This window comes from Schistocerca nitens, chromosome 4, assembly GCF_023898315.1.
Source record: "Schistocerca nitens isolate TAMUIC-IGC-003100 chromosome 4, iqSchNite1.1, whole genome shotgun sequence".
Classification (NCBI taxonomy): domain Eukaryota; kingdom Metazoa; phylum Arthropoda; class Insecta; order Orthoptera; family Acrididae; genus Schistocerca; species Schistocerca nitens.
In genome coordinates this window covers 191,081,609-191,095,786 of record NC_064617.1, presented here as the reverse complement: position 1 = coordinate 191,095,786, position 14,178 = coordinate 191,081,609, and the positions used below count along the sequence as shown (strand labels likewise).

At 37.6% G+C, this 14,178-nt stretch overlaps 1 protein-coding gene across 2 annotated transcripts in view; it reads left to right on the top strand.

Moving 5' to 3' along the window:
* The window catches only part of LOC126251334 (transcriptional regulator ATRX homolog), a 500,398-nt gene that overhangs the window by 455,356 nt on the left and 30,864 nt on the right, over positions 1–14,178 (top strand). For both annotated transcript variants that reach the window (XM_049951680.1, XM_049951678.1), the window contains 2 exons: positions 2,549–2,656; positions 3,201–3,419. In XM_049951680.1, coding sequence (XP_049807637.1) covers positions 2,549–2,656; positions 3,201–3,419 — 327 coding nt within the window. The remainder of the gene's footprint in view (positions 1–2,548; positions 2,657–3,200; positions 3,420–14,178) is intronic.

Sequence of the window (14,178 nt, the reverse complement as noted above, 5' to 3'; positions counted from 1 at the left end):
CATACACCAAAACATGCTAAATATGGTTCGACAAATGTGTAACGGTGGTCACAACAATCACGAAACAGCGTTTGTGCAGTAGAGACAGTTTGGAAATGGCTATGATTGCTCATGATATCTTCATTCGAACGAACCTATTTATTCCCATCAGCTACCACGGGAGCAGTAGGAGATACAGCATGAATTGTTCAAACTTTTACATGTTGACCGGTTCATATCCGCTGAGTAGAGTGCCCTGGTGCCAAGAAAGTTAACCGTAAAATATTTGTAAACACTACTAGATGCCGGCCTGGGTGGCCGAGCGGTTCTAGACGCTACAGTCTGGAACCGAGCGACCGCTACGGTCGCAGGTTCGAATCCTGCCTCGGGCATGGATGTGTGATACGTCTGTAGGTTAGTTAGGTTTAATTAGTTCTAAGTTCTAGGCGACTGATGACCTCAGAAGTTAAGTCGCATAGTGCTCAGAGCCATTTGAACCACTACTAGACGGCTAACATTATGCCAGCATCATTTTTTCTCTACAAGCATTTTTTCGTAAGAAGTAAATCGCGGGAAAATTATAAGTATATTGTTGCAAAATCGGGTGTAGATTAACATTGTGGGCATAGGAAATTTGATGGGGCTGATAAAAAACGTCAGAAACAGCAGGAAAATGTTAATTCCAGGAATGTAAAAATGGGGTATATACTGTACTGTGAAGCTTGAATATGGCGCGGGAAAATTATAAGTATATTGTTGCAAAATCGGGTGTAGATTAACATTGTGGGCATAGGAAATTTGATGGGGCTGATAAAAAACGTCAGAAACAGCAGGAAAATGTTAATTCCAGGAATGTAAAAATGGGGTATATACTGTACTGTGAAGCTTGAATATGGCCTGTTACATTCCATCATTGTAGCATGTTGCTCCAGTTAGTCTTTTCAGACAGTTGTTTAACACTGTATGATGCTCTTTCCCACTTGCCACTTGGCCATGAACGCACATAATTTTGGGTAGCCTTTAAATGACATCACAAAATACAAAAATATGGTAGGAATATGGTTGTTGTACCATTTAAAAGGAAACATTAATGCTTTACAGGACTTTGAGTTTATTTTAGTATATACAGTTTCAAATAGACAATATTATTAGTGTAAGAACGACGAAAAAAGTTATACTTACTATCACTCATGAGTGAGCCAATTATTATTTTGTCAGCATTCACAAAACAGTAAATGAATGTCTAAAACTAGATACATGCAAGTGAAAATATTTTCTATGGCGCAGTACAATCTTTGTAGTGTGTTAATCCTGGAAGCACTATGGGGCACAAATGCCAAACTTATAACTTATATGTCATTCTCTTCTGAACTAAGAATGCTGCAGCCTCTGTTTCATCAGTATCCTCTGAATTTTGTTATTAAACCACGGTGAGTTTTTTCCAGCCTTTATCCACTTTCTAGGCACATAACTCTCCAGACCACGATTTACATCTCCTTAAACTTTGCCTATAATTCCTCTGTTTCCATCTTAACTGGAACAAAATGATGTCCGTTCACTGTCTAAGTTAGATGCTAACAACAGCTTATTTGCTCTGTCTTGTAGAAATGCTCTCCTAGCCTTCTTGACTGATTTCTTAATTTTGTAACCATAGTTGGTATAATGACATTGTGATCGCTAATCCTCGTTTCTATACCGACACTGTCGATAAGGGCAGTCCTAGTCAAAGGAGATGATGACATCATAAACATTGAGATGTGTGAAAAATTTGTTTTGCTTAAAATGAGTGTCGATTACTCAGACTTTATTCATCCAGTATTTCATAATGAGAGTACTTACCGACTTCGAACAAACTTACAGCATAATTTCAAACCTTTGCTAAACTTTTTCTCACTTATATGCTTATCGCCAAGTATTTAACACATTAACTCATTTGTAAAGCAATGAGAGTTTTGAAGCTGATTTGTATATGAGAGTTCGATTCTTTAGAGGATCAGGGGTTTACTGGTCACTTGTAGAACACAAAATGCGTATGACATGACAGGATTGCAAAACAAGGTGATGGATAGGTTTATGAGATGGGTCTTTCATCTGGCTAATTATCCCTGACAACCTCTCATCAACAGTTAGTGATGCTGTGGAGATGAACTCTGTAGTTGTCTGTATTTGGGGGAAAGGGGGGATCTTCATATTTTATTTGTTGTTTCTAATCTGCAGTTTTGGTACAAGCATAAAGTTTTATACATGAGTCATTCATTACCTAATGTTTATTAAACTCAAAAATTATTCCTACTATGAAATATAGAAAAGTCCTCTTCTTGTAATAATGTCACATGCTGTCGCTTTTTGTGTCTGTTTCTTTACTATTTTTTATTTAATTGTTGTTATGATTATTCTTTTCACTAACAAATCATTTTTCTCATTATTGTTACATTCATCTGGACCAATGTTGCTATTGTTCACAAATTATGCACAAAAATTTACAAACTATTAATTTTCAGTTTGTAATCATATTAATGTCATGATTTCAGTACATTTTACTGATAAAAGATTTTCTTTTCTCCTTTAGAATCCACAGGCAACAGAGATACAGATAAGTGAGAGGCTAAATACGGTGATTTCCAACATATCATCACTAATTGCAAATAACCAGATGGTTGGAGGGACTGAGTATGAGGTAACTGTGCTTTTGTAATGTTACTTGAAGAAACTGGTAATCTGTGATACATTAATGATTATATTCTAATTATATTTGACATCAAATGGTTAGAATTCTGGCAATTGCCAGTTGCTAAATACATGCTGTTAACTTTATTTCCAGTCTAGTTGGTTTACTGATTAAAATTGTTTGTACCAGTTTTGAAAATCACTGTCCTCATAATATCAATAAAGGAAATAAGTACCTGAAATGAGCCTGGAGTTGTTATGGACCACGTAAAAATAATACTGTCTAGATCATGTAATGAATTATTTATTATATTGTCTCATAATATGATTTGGCTTCTGCCATTATCAGATCCAGACTAAAACTTCCAAAACAAAATTGTGTCAGTCTGCTGAAAAACCTGTGCCAAATAGTTGGTGCCCCTCTTCGGCATAGATTGCACTGCAAAATGAATCTGAACTTTGTTTCAAAAGTCCTAAGTTTGGATCTGATAATAGTGTTCATTGTAAGATGACTCAAGGAAAAGTACTTTGAAATCATTTTTCTTAAATTTCAGGGCTATTTGAAACTGTTACAACAACAATACATTCAAGATCAGATGAGAAAAGAATCTCAGTTTGTTTCTAGTGATAGATACATGAATGCTGGGCATCCAGTTCAGCCTCTGTATTCAAACTATTTTGTGAAGAAAGCTGTAAACCCCATTCAGAGGACATATATGAGAAATGAAGTAGCAGGAGCACCTTCAACTAGTAAAACACTGCCAATGATAAAGGTATATTTATTTACGTTTATTATACATGTTGTGCTTATGGTGGACAGAGTAACATGGGATATGTGTATTAAGGTGGTTCTTATCTTTTGAATTTCGTATTTCTTGATGCACACTCTCTAGTTTTTTCCTAAATACATACTTTTTTGCAACTGTAGATGAGAAACCAATGCCGCAATAAGCAAGAAGTTGCGTCATGTTGCTACATGTTTGTGTACTACTGCTAATGTGTATGTTCGATTGCCGTCATCCCATCCACCATTTACCTCGTGGCGAGTACTTTAAGATGTAATTACACAGTTGTTTATTTAATTGATGAAGTTGAGCACTAGATCAGTGGATGTAAATTGTTATCAAATCGACAGGTTTTGTTGGTCTTGTTTTAGGACATACACAAATTGAAGCTGATTATCAGTGAAGGTGCTAATTTAGTTGTGCTTGAATGTGTGTATTTTGGGAGAAGCCAGGATTCCTACAAGAGCTAGACCTTGTTGTACAAAAAGCTTATAGACTTCCATTCAGAGTAGTGTAGTCTGCACAAAAAAAAGTTGTTACAGGAAGACAAACACTCACAAAGGACGAGAGTGTAAGTTTTGTGCAAATCTAGGTAGGCTCCTTGATGTTGCCCATGCTAATGCTTTGCGCAAGATAAAAATAGAAGAGGATAAACTCTTTTTATCACACCAAAGAGAGCCTAGCCATCGAGGTCATCTTGGACATGTTGACTGGAAGTTGACGGCAAAACAGAAAAGGGCGAGGATTAGAGTCACAAAAGACAAATCAAGAAAGGTGAAGGGCGATAAAAGCTCACAATTTTTGGAAACTACTACTGATTTGTCTGAAGAAACTGTTGAAGTTAGTGATTATAATGGTAGTTCCACTTTTACAAAACTCTCCACGGTTTCAGTTTCTTGTAGTTGTACAGCTGTAGATGAAAATAAGGTAAATTCAAAAAAGGAAAACAAATGTGGAAGATGGTGTTTAATGTCATCAAAACTAGCCACCATTTCAGTCAGGTGTCAGTTAAGTCAAAAGGATGGTGTGTTTGTCCTTGAGGCTATGTCTGCAGTCTTGGGACATAATGTTGATGAATTAGCACTTAGTCATAATTCAGTTCAAAGATATTGAGAGCAGTTCAGAAAGAAACATGCAGAACATGTGAAATATTTGTTTAAAGAAAGAGTCTAAGTTGTGTGACTTTATTGGGACAGTAAAGCGGTACCAGCATTCAGTGTCAGGGAACTGAAAGACTCCCAATCACTACAGTGTATGGAAATTGGTAACAGTTAATTGGTGTACCTGCATTACCAAATTTTAGTGGGAAAGATAATAACAGGCAGTTTGGAATGCTGTAAAAGTTTGGCAACTGGATGAGAAAGTTCAAATCCTATGTTGTGACACCACCACATCTAAGACAGGTCATTTCGTTGGAACTGTTACTTTGCTGGAACAATTAAAAAGAAGATTGCTGCTATTTCTTGCTGCTGTCATCACATTTGAGCTAGTGTTACAGAGTGTGTTCAAAAATGAATTGCCCCAGGTGGCAGTTTGTTGTGATGTAGCATTTCTCAAAAAATTTAGACGAAAGTAGAATAGAAAATCATGAAGAAGCTTTCAAGGATGTCAAAGTTGATGAAGCACTTAACTTCTTCCAGAAACAACTAAAAGAACAGCAGCTGAAAAATTATTTCCATGGCATTGAATTGTGCAATGTATTTCTAGGGACAGTTGTGGACTTGCATCTACAAATAAGACCGTCTGGAGCTTTGCATCATGCAAGGTGCAATGCCACAGGAATTTATTCATTGAAGGTGGTCCTCTTTCATTGTCATCTATCCTCACTGTTAGTGAATTGGTTGGCCTGAAGAACATTTGTTTGTTTTTGTTAAAAGTATATATAAAATGGTGCTTTCTGAGTTCATCAGCAATCAGTACACCTTACTATGATTTGTGCTCTTTAAAAGAATTAAAACCAGATGAAAAAATAAATTCATTGTATTTTTTTAATTGCTGCTTTGAAACAATGTTAACAATGACATAGAAACCTGCAGCAGGAAGCTTTGGGGAACGTAAGGAGCTACACTGTTCTATCTGTTGCAGTTACGAAATTCAGCACTTTTTGCATAGGCTATTCAAAATGTTTACCAACAGATTGTACTTTGAGTCTCATTGTTACTTCATATAAGGAGACTGATGAGTTCATTCCAGTCAATAGTTTGGATATGTTGAAGAAATACAGCATAGATTTAGAGTGCTTGAATAAGGTTCCTCTTTATTTCAAACACTTTCTACCTTAGTGACAAAGAAAAGAGACTGTGTGTGTGTGTGTGTGTGTGTGTGTGTGTCACACACGCATTCATGAAAACACAGCTCTCACAGACAACCACTGTCCCTGGCTGTCAAGGCCAGACTGCAAGCTGCTGCACATTATGGGAGAAGCAATGTGGCGTCAGCAGCCAGAGACAGTGGTCATATGTGTGTGAGTGTGTGTGTGTGTGTGTGTGTGTGTGTGTGTGTGTGTGTGTGTGTGTGTGTGTATATATATTTCGGAAGAAGGCATTCTGGCTGAAAGCTTAGGTGTTTAGTAGTCATCATCTTCTTCTTCTTCTTCTTCTTTTGTCCTGTGTGGCCCTCAACATCTCTGTTACATGATGAGAAGCAATCTATCCTTTTCATAATATTGTCGAGAGACTTACATGATAATACTTAAATTTCTGCCATTTAATTATATTTAAACATATTTCCAAAAAATAATAAGTTTATTTTAGTTGTTTATGCCAACAGAAAATTACACACAATTTCTTTAGTATTTAAGTCTTATGTAGATATTTATGTCTGTTGCAACAGGGGTTAATATTAATTAATTGTAATGAGAAAAAAAAAAGAAAAAAAAAGAGGGCATGCACTCAGATCACTTGATATTTTTATGTAATCACCATACAAGGACCACCCTAATGTCTATGTGTGATACTATTAATTCACTAATAAAATGGTGACAGTGGAAAAACGGAAGAGAGTATTTTTCAACAGAGAGCTGGTCACATAAGCCAGTGATCATGCCTGTTATTATTCTTGGTATCTTCTGTTGTACGTTTTGGCCCATTTCAACATTTGTTCTGTATTTTAAAATTGGTTTCTTATTTATACTTAAATTATCTTACTTGAGTGAAAAGAATTAACTTGTTCAAGGGCTGTCTTTAAAGTAACCTCCATTTTTATGTACAGTGGGAAGTAGTAGGGGTACACAACAGTTTCATACCGACTCGCACAGAGTACTTAGAGCTAAAATAACTAAATGGGACATTGCTTCTTGTCAACCTACTATAGTCAGTCACCATGAGTGTTCCAGTTGAAAATCTCACTGAATGTGAAATTGTTATGTGGTTTTTAGTAATTGTTTTCATCTTTTATTAAAAACAAAACATTTTAGGAAAATATTGACACCATAAACGAAGCATTACAATTGCAGGGGTTTAAAAGTGCTTTGTAATACTTGGTATCAGTATTAATACAATTGCTTTGCCTTAGACAAGATTAATAACTACTTGTCCTGAAATATGTAGAGCAAATAAAAATAATAGTTTTTTTAAAATCAGTAATCACAACACAGTTTCATTCCTCTTGTGTTCTGCCACAAATGGGGAACATTTAGGAGAATGAGTTGTAGTCAGCTGTTGCACAGCTGAAAATGTGACACAGTTAACAATAGTTGGATTTGAAAAGAAATTATTTGTTGATGTCACTGTTGTAAATCCTTGCTGAATATTTTAAATGTATTAAAATGATCTAACAGTTACTAGTTGACTGTTGATTCATTCTTAACATTTGGGAGGGAACAAGGGAAGAGGGAAAAAACAGAAGAATCTTGGAAATTGTCTTCCTCAAAGAAACAGACAGGAGTATTTTAAGTAAAAGTCAAGAAAATAAGTTATTTATGTATGAAATTGTTATCGGCAAGTCTTTTCCTACATTATTAGCAAGTTACCTCTTTAAACAACCTCCATTACCTGTAAGTAGTACCCAATTACACATTCACCTTTAAGATACGCTCTGAGAATATGTAGCAGAAAATCAATTTATGTTCCTTCTGTTCTATGCTTTTGCTATTCATCGGGAGGATTTCACAGAATGTGAGTATCACAATTTGTACAGTCCAGTTGTAGAAAATCTGCATTCAATATCAATAGACAGAATATTGTTGAAAGTACAGGTCACCCAAAATTGCATGCAGTTTCCAGCCAATTGGATAATTAGTCACACTCACTTCATAATAACTGATAACATGTATCTAATATGTTGAACAGAGTGTTATGAATTAAGCCAACCATTATTTCAAGGAAGTGCTGAGCAGTAGATGACTACCTTAATTAGAAACTGAATATTGTATCTCAGTTTGCAAATGTGCATTTCCTCTCTCCATGCATGAACAAACACACACACACACACACACACACAGCATGCAAGTAATTTTTCTGACCTTCTGACATTGCAATCTATCTTAGGAGAATTATAATGTGTGTGTGTGTGTGTGTGTGTGTGTGAGAGAGAGAGAGAGAGAGAGAGAGAGAGAGAGAGAGAGAGGGGGAGAGAGATTTTTGAAAGTATGAGATCAATAGCATATTGTGCAGATCAGTGTGGACATTTCACTGTTTTTGATATCTCCACCAATGATTTTCCTTGCTCACGCAAAATCTTTATCTGCACTCATTTTTCTAAACTAAGTTTATTTCTTTTAGACATAATGCAGAAGTATCACCATTGTCACAAATCTAAACAGGAAAAGAGCATTAGGTTAGTGATATGTGTACACAATAAGCAAATGTAGCAAACTGGTTAGTACACAGAAAAACATTCAAATAACAAATTTTATTACACCAGATGTTTCATTGGTAGCTTTGAGGTGGATCACCATTTGTGGCCTTTTTCGATGCTGACAAACTACTGTTATGTACATCGCACACATGCAAAATTTCTAGGGTGCTCAATACTTTTGACCAAGGCTGTGTGAGCCATGCTTGTGTGGATGTCCTGTATAGAGGAATATCATACACAGACCACACAGCTTCACCAATAGTTTGTTGGAGCAATGCCCTGATGTGGTCTTGTCAACATCATCGGGTAAACATCAGTCGCTGTGGGCTCATTTTAACGGCATGCAACCCAGTACGCTGTAATAAACAGTCCAAAAGCCACAAATGCAGTGGGCATGTGAACTGCACCACTGGTTGGAAGAGTACCACTTCCAGCCAGTGGTGGTTTCATACATGCTAAACCCCAGGGAGCTCACAACTCTGTTGGGACTACATGCTTGGCTACCATGGGCCTCCTGATTTCGTGGCACTATGTCCCTTTCTATGCTGCAGGCCTATACTTTCACTACCCTTTCTCCCTCTACCTTTCCGTCAGATGGTCTTCCTGGTGGAGACCCCAATTGGAGCCAGTACATGATTTAGGACACTAGTTTTCCATTTCACTTCCAGCACTCTGCACACCTTTTCACTAACATATACACAATCCCCATTGTTGGGTTTTTTAACCTGCCTCCACTTTTCCAAATTATTCAGAAGTGCGGATCATGCAGGGAAGGTCACCCAGTGTGGTTTATGTTTCAGCTTGGTGCCTTTTCCACCTTACAAGGGAAACTCCCCATCACACTTCCCTCAGATTTAGTGGTAAAATGGCCCAGTGGATAGCCCATCAAAAACTGAACACAGATCAAGCACGAAAACAAGAAGAATGTGTACTGAACTGTGAAAAAAGACACAAAATAGAAACAGTGAATGGTTCAAGTTTAAGATGCGCAACATTGAGCAAGAACCACGGCATCGTGCTTGTGTAGTCATAGTGTTGAACACCAATGTGGGAGATCCATGTTCAAACCTTCCTCGTGCCCCATTTCTTTCTTCCACAAAATTGTTCTCCATCTGTAGTCTTGGCAGTTGTCCTACTATACATTGTTACAGAATATGAAGCATGTGGTAAGAATATATTACCGTCGCAAGTAAATGTGATGAATAGTGAGAGCAGGCGATATGCCTCATAGACCCATCACGGAAATGAAAACAACAAATAATTGGGTGTGAACTATGTTGCAACAAAGGGAATTCAACAGTCAGAACTTCCAAAATGGAAAGCAAGAGGTGTAATACAGTAGAGTCTCGATTATCCGACCTAAACCGGCCGCGGCAAGGTCGGATAAATGGGAAGGTCGGATAACACGGAAAATAATACAAAAAAAAAAAAAAAACACAAAAATTAGACTGAATAGATATTTACTGTGTGAAGAAGTTAGTAATTGTCTTTTGTTTGCCTCCTGTTTGCCGTTTTTTTGCCGCTAAATCACATATAGTCTCTTAAGAAGTAAAACCTCGGTACACGGTGTTTCCTCCAGTTGCTCTACATATTTTAAAGCAGTTTCTAAGGCCTTGTGTCCTTCATTGTAAGAAATCTTGGGTGCACTTTCCTCCACTACATCCGCTTCTTCATCTTCTTCTTTTCGTTTACCATGTTGACTATTTCTTCATCTGTCACTTCAAATTATTCATCTTGGACAATCCATTCATTTATGTCATCTTCTGTGGTGTCAGTACAGCTTCAAAATTTGCTGAAAGCTTTTCACCACAGTCATTAAGTTGCCGAATTCCGTATCTTTTCTTCCGTCTATCGAGCCAGCCTACACTAGTAGTGAAATCAGGTTCACTTTCGTTTAGTTCATTACGAAAGTTTAAGGCTTTGTCCTGCAAAATAGGTCCCGCCATGGGAACACATTTATCTCTATGTTAAGTAAACCATAGGAACAAAGCTTCACTTACTTTTTCATAATCACATTTTTTCATGCTTTTTCGATCTTCCAAAACAGCTAAGGTTGCTTGCTGTGAACACCACTTCTCAATCTCATTGCAGTTCCTTTTCCAGTCTCCAACTGTTGTTTTCCCGACGATATAATCTTGCGCCTTTTAAGAAAGTTTCACCATTGTCTAATCTTTTTAAAGCTTTAAGTTTTTCTTCCATTGAAACGGCCACCTTTTTCCATTTTGAAGCCATCACCACAAATTTTTTAAAATAAACAAAGTGCAACACGTCCACTCCACTACAGATCTAAGTTAGCAGTGAGAAGTAGCAGACGGCGGCAATGAACTGAGTATCAACAAACAACATGTTAGTCACTGACCTGTCATCGGCTGGCCCACGGCCGGTGCCGTGAAAGGGTCGGGTAACACAGAAGGCCGGATAACCGAAGATCGGATAATCGAGACTCTACTGTATGTGGTTCTTCTGTAGAAACAAATAGGAGGTACCTACATCCAGAGGTCCCTAATTTTGTGTGGGGTGGGGTGGGGGGGGACAGAGCATGAGGGAGATTTGAACCCACATCTCCCCTTCACTGTCCAACACCATGACCATGACATCATGGTCATTCTAAGTTGCTTGATGTTGGAGGTGTTGATCTTGGATTGTTCAGTTTCTATTTTGTTTTTTTTTTTTTTGTTTTTTTTTTCCTGCAGGGTATCTGAGCCAGGCGGCAATTTCGGGGGGGAGGGGGCAAATTAATATTCTTGAGGAAAAAAACCTTGTTTCACAAAGCACCTAGCATTCAGCGCACTTCGGTCTATCGATTAGTCATATGATTATCAAACACACACCTGCTGGTTTTTGGACATTTTTGAACACATTCTAGGTTGATCTCTGAATGAATTATCAGTTGATTTTTGAATGCGTGCATAGTGTACATTGATATCTCTGCCAGGGGAATCCTCGTCACATCTAGAAATGAGCTTTTCTGCAGACAAAACGGGATGGGGCTGTATGAGCTGAGGGGAATATAAGCCGATCCGGTGAATGCCAACTGCTGCTTTAGTTTATGTGGTTGATTTGGTTTACAGTTGTTCAGCATTGTCATAATTACTAGTGAAATCCATAGTTTCGGACTACCAGAGTGGAAATAAACAACTAACTGGAATAACAGGTAAGAAAGATTATGTATTATCTTCTCGGCGTACCCAAGAAAGTGACATTCTGACAGAAAATTTTTGGCCAGGTCGCTGCACTAGACAGGGCCAGTTGTAGTCCCCGGCTAGCAGCCGCTTAAGTTCCATTCTGGGAGTAGTGCGGAAAATACATTATACGAACATGTACTAATGCCTAACTGGAGAATAATTGCTGGATAACTAAACCGGTGATTGTGGCAGGGCTAGTAAAGGCAACTGGAGAATGAGTTTTGACAGTGGTAGGAATAGTTACAGAATTAGTGATGACAAGATTGTTAGAACAAGGAAGGAGAAGAAACGGGGACATCACACAAATTATACAAGAATATGACAGCTCCGAATTTATACAAAAATTTTGTTCTCGCGCATGAGAAACTGGAGCGTATGAATGAAATGTGATACTATTTCCTAACAAAAAGATTTTTGATTGTAGTAGGCCAAATAGGTATTTCGTATTGCTACTTTGTGAATTATATTGTCGTACTATAAAAATGATCGTTATTGCCAAAACAGTCTCGCTTATTTGGTGTGTGCTACAATTGCTGCAATATTAGAAAGGCCTATTTTGTTTTGTTCAGCACACAGTGACACAATAGATGTCATCAGATCGAGAAACCACACCAGTCTTGGGTATTATTTGCATTGACAGCTTTTTCACTATTAGATGGCGACATTTCGATTTTTCATGTAGCAAAACATTTGAAGAACTTTGATGAGGTAATAGTTCTTTTGCTTAAAGGAAAGCATGCTATGCAGACCTGTAGCAAGATAGAGATAAAAATCGCTAGGACCTAAGGACTGAAGAAATGTGTACTGCCTTGCCTGTCTCTTGTCTTTACCGGTTTTAGGTATCCTATATTTAATTTTATGTCACACTGAAAGCAGGTTATTAGCTAATAGGCAATAAGGAGTCCAGATTTTCTGAAGAGTTCTTGTTCTCCTGTTACAAATAATCCCATCCAGAATTAATATGTCAAAGATCTGCCTCAGTTGCGAAAAGTTACCCAGGTTTCAGCTAGAATAATCTAGCCTCCTTCAGAAGCATAAAATAAACTAATACATGCCGGGGTAAGGCACGGTCAAACGTAAAAAGCTGAAGTACCGTGGTACCATGTCAAGCTATGTTACTTAGCTGAGGAGCAGCCTCAGCCCCACTTCATGGAAAACGGTCAGTTACCCGCGGATGCAGCATTGAAACTAACTGTGGCACCACGGATATGTACTGTGCAAGATGACAGATCACGCGCATGCTTGCACATAAAGTGCCTACTATTGGCTGTCTTTATGTTATGTACTGGGAAATTACCTATAATGTTAAACCATAAATTTGTGATAGAACAAGGCACTAAGTAGACAGAATCCCTTTGAGCATTAACTACACACTGAGACCTTATTAAATGACAAGAAAATTTACTTAGACATTAAGTTGAGCTTATTAGATTAAAAACCCCAAATGATCACCGCTAAATTGTATGGTTCTGCACGATCTCATGCGGGGAATGAACAAGGTTATATGTCCGTAACGCGAGAACTTCTCAGGGGTAGGAGAAGGTGGAAATAAAATAATTTCCGTTATACATGGAGTAATATGTCGATTCGTTAACGCCAAATTTGACTAACGTTGTGTTATGGCACTACATTACTACAAATTGACTAGGTGTGTAAAGCTTAGGTCATCATTTATGACTTTATGCACAGGTGGTCAACATTGTGTTTAGGAAACCTGTAGTAACTTAACCAAACATACACGAAATATAAATATAATGTGTACAACTGTCCACTACATGTAGTCACAAGGGTGACGTGGAACAAAACTCTTAAGTGAAGAGGTTAATTATTAGTTAGTAGTCAGTTCAAGACCCCTATGCATTTAAGTAGGTTATGCCACCCTAATTGCCGACATGCACACTATATTGTATCAGATATTACCAATTTAGGAAATTGCCTATTTAGGATGAGGATTATTGTGAATGTGGTGGAATTCTCACATAGACTACCTAGAAATAAGGACCTAATATTTAAAGTAGGATGTCTCAGGGTGTACCATGTCACTGCCACCACATTCATATACAGTTGACCGACAAAGGTCAAGCTAATAATATGAACATGAGCTGTATTTTTCCCTTTTGAACGGGATCATAAATTAGGGATATGGTCTAATAGTGAGCAAAGTAAAAATGTCTCACGTAGGTTAATAGCATAATTCAGAACCTGATATTTACAATAGGGTGTGACTGGGCGTACAACACCCCTGTCATCACACTTACGTGCTATTGACAGACATATGTCAAGCATTTACAAAAGTAGGGTGTGACTGGGCATACAATGGCCCCATCATCACACTTACTTACTGTTGACCGACATAGGTCAAGCATTTACAAAATATAGTCTGCTACCAAACCTTTGATAGGAATAATATCTCAGAGGTTACACTGTATACAGCGTGACTACGCAGGCAATGCAGTAGTTTTCATAAAAAAAAGTTCTTTAGAGCAACAAGGTCAAAATTATCTGCCTATAGGAGAATACTTTAAACCATATTGTATAACTATTAAACTTGGCTTAAATTGTCGTCAAGGTCTCATCAAATAGTATTGACCAGCTTGAATTAAGACGTGCATAAGGTTTAAAGCCTATGGGTAGAAAGATGCCTGCATGAAAAGGATTTTGGCATCACTGCCATATATAATTTTTTTTATTTTTAAAGCCAGGGTAAATTGCCTTGTGTTGGCATTGAGGGAACAGCAAAAGGAATTGCAGCCTATGCTAGTGTG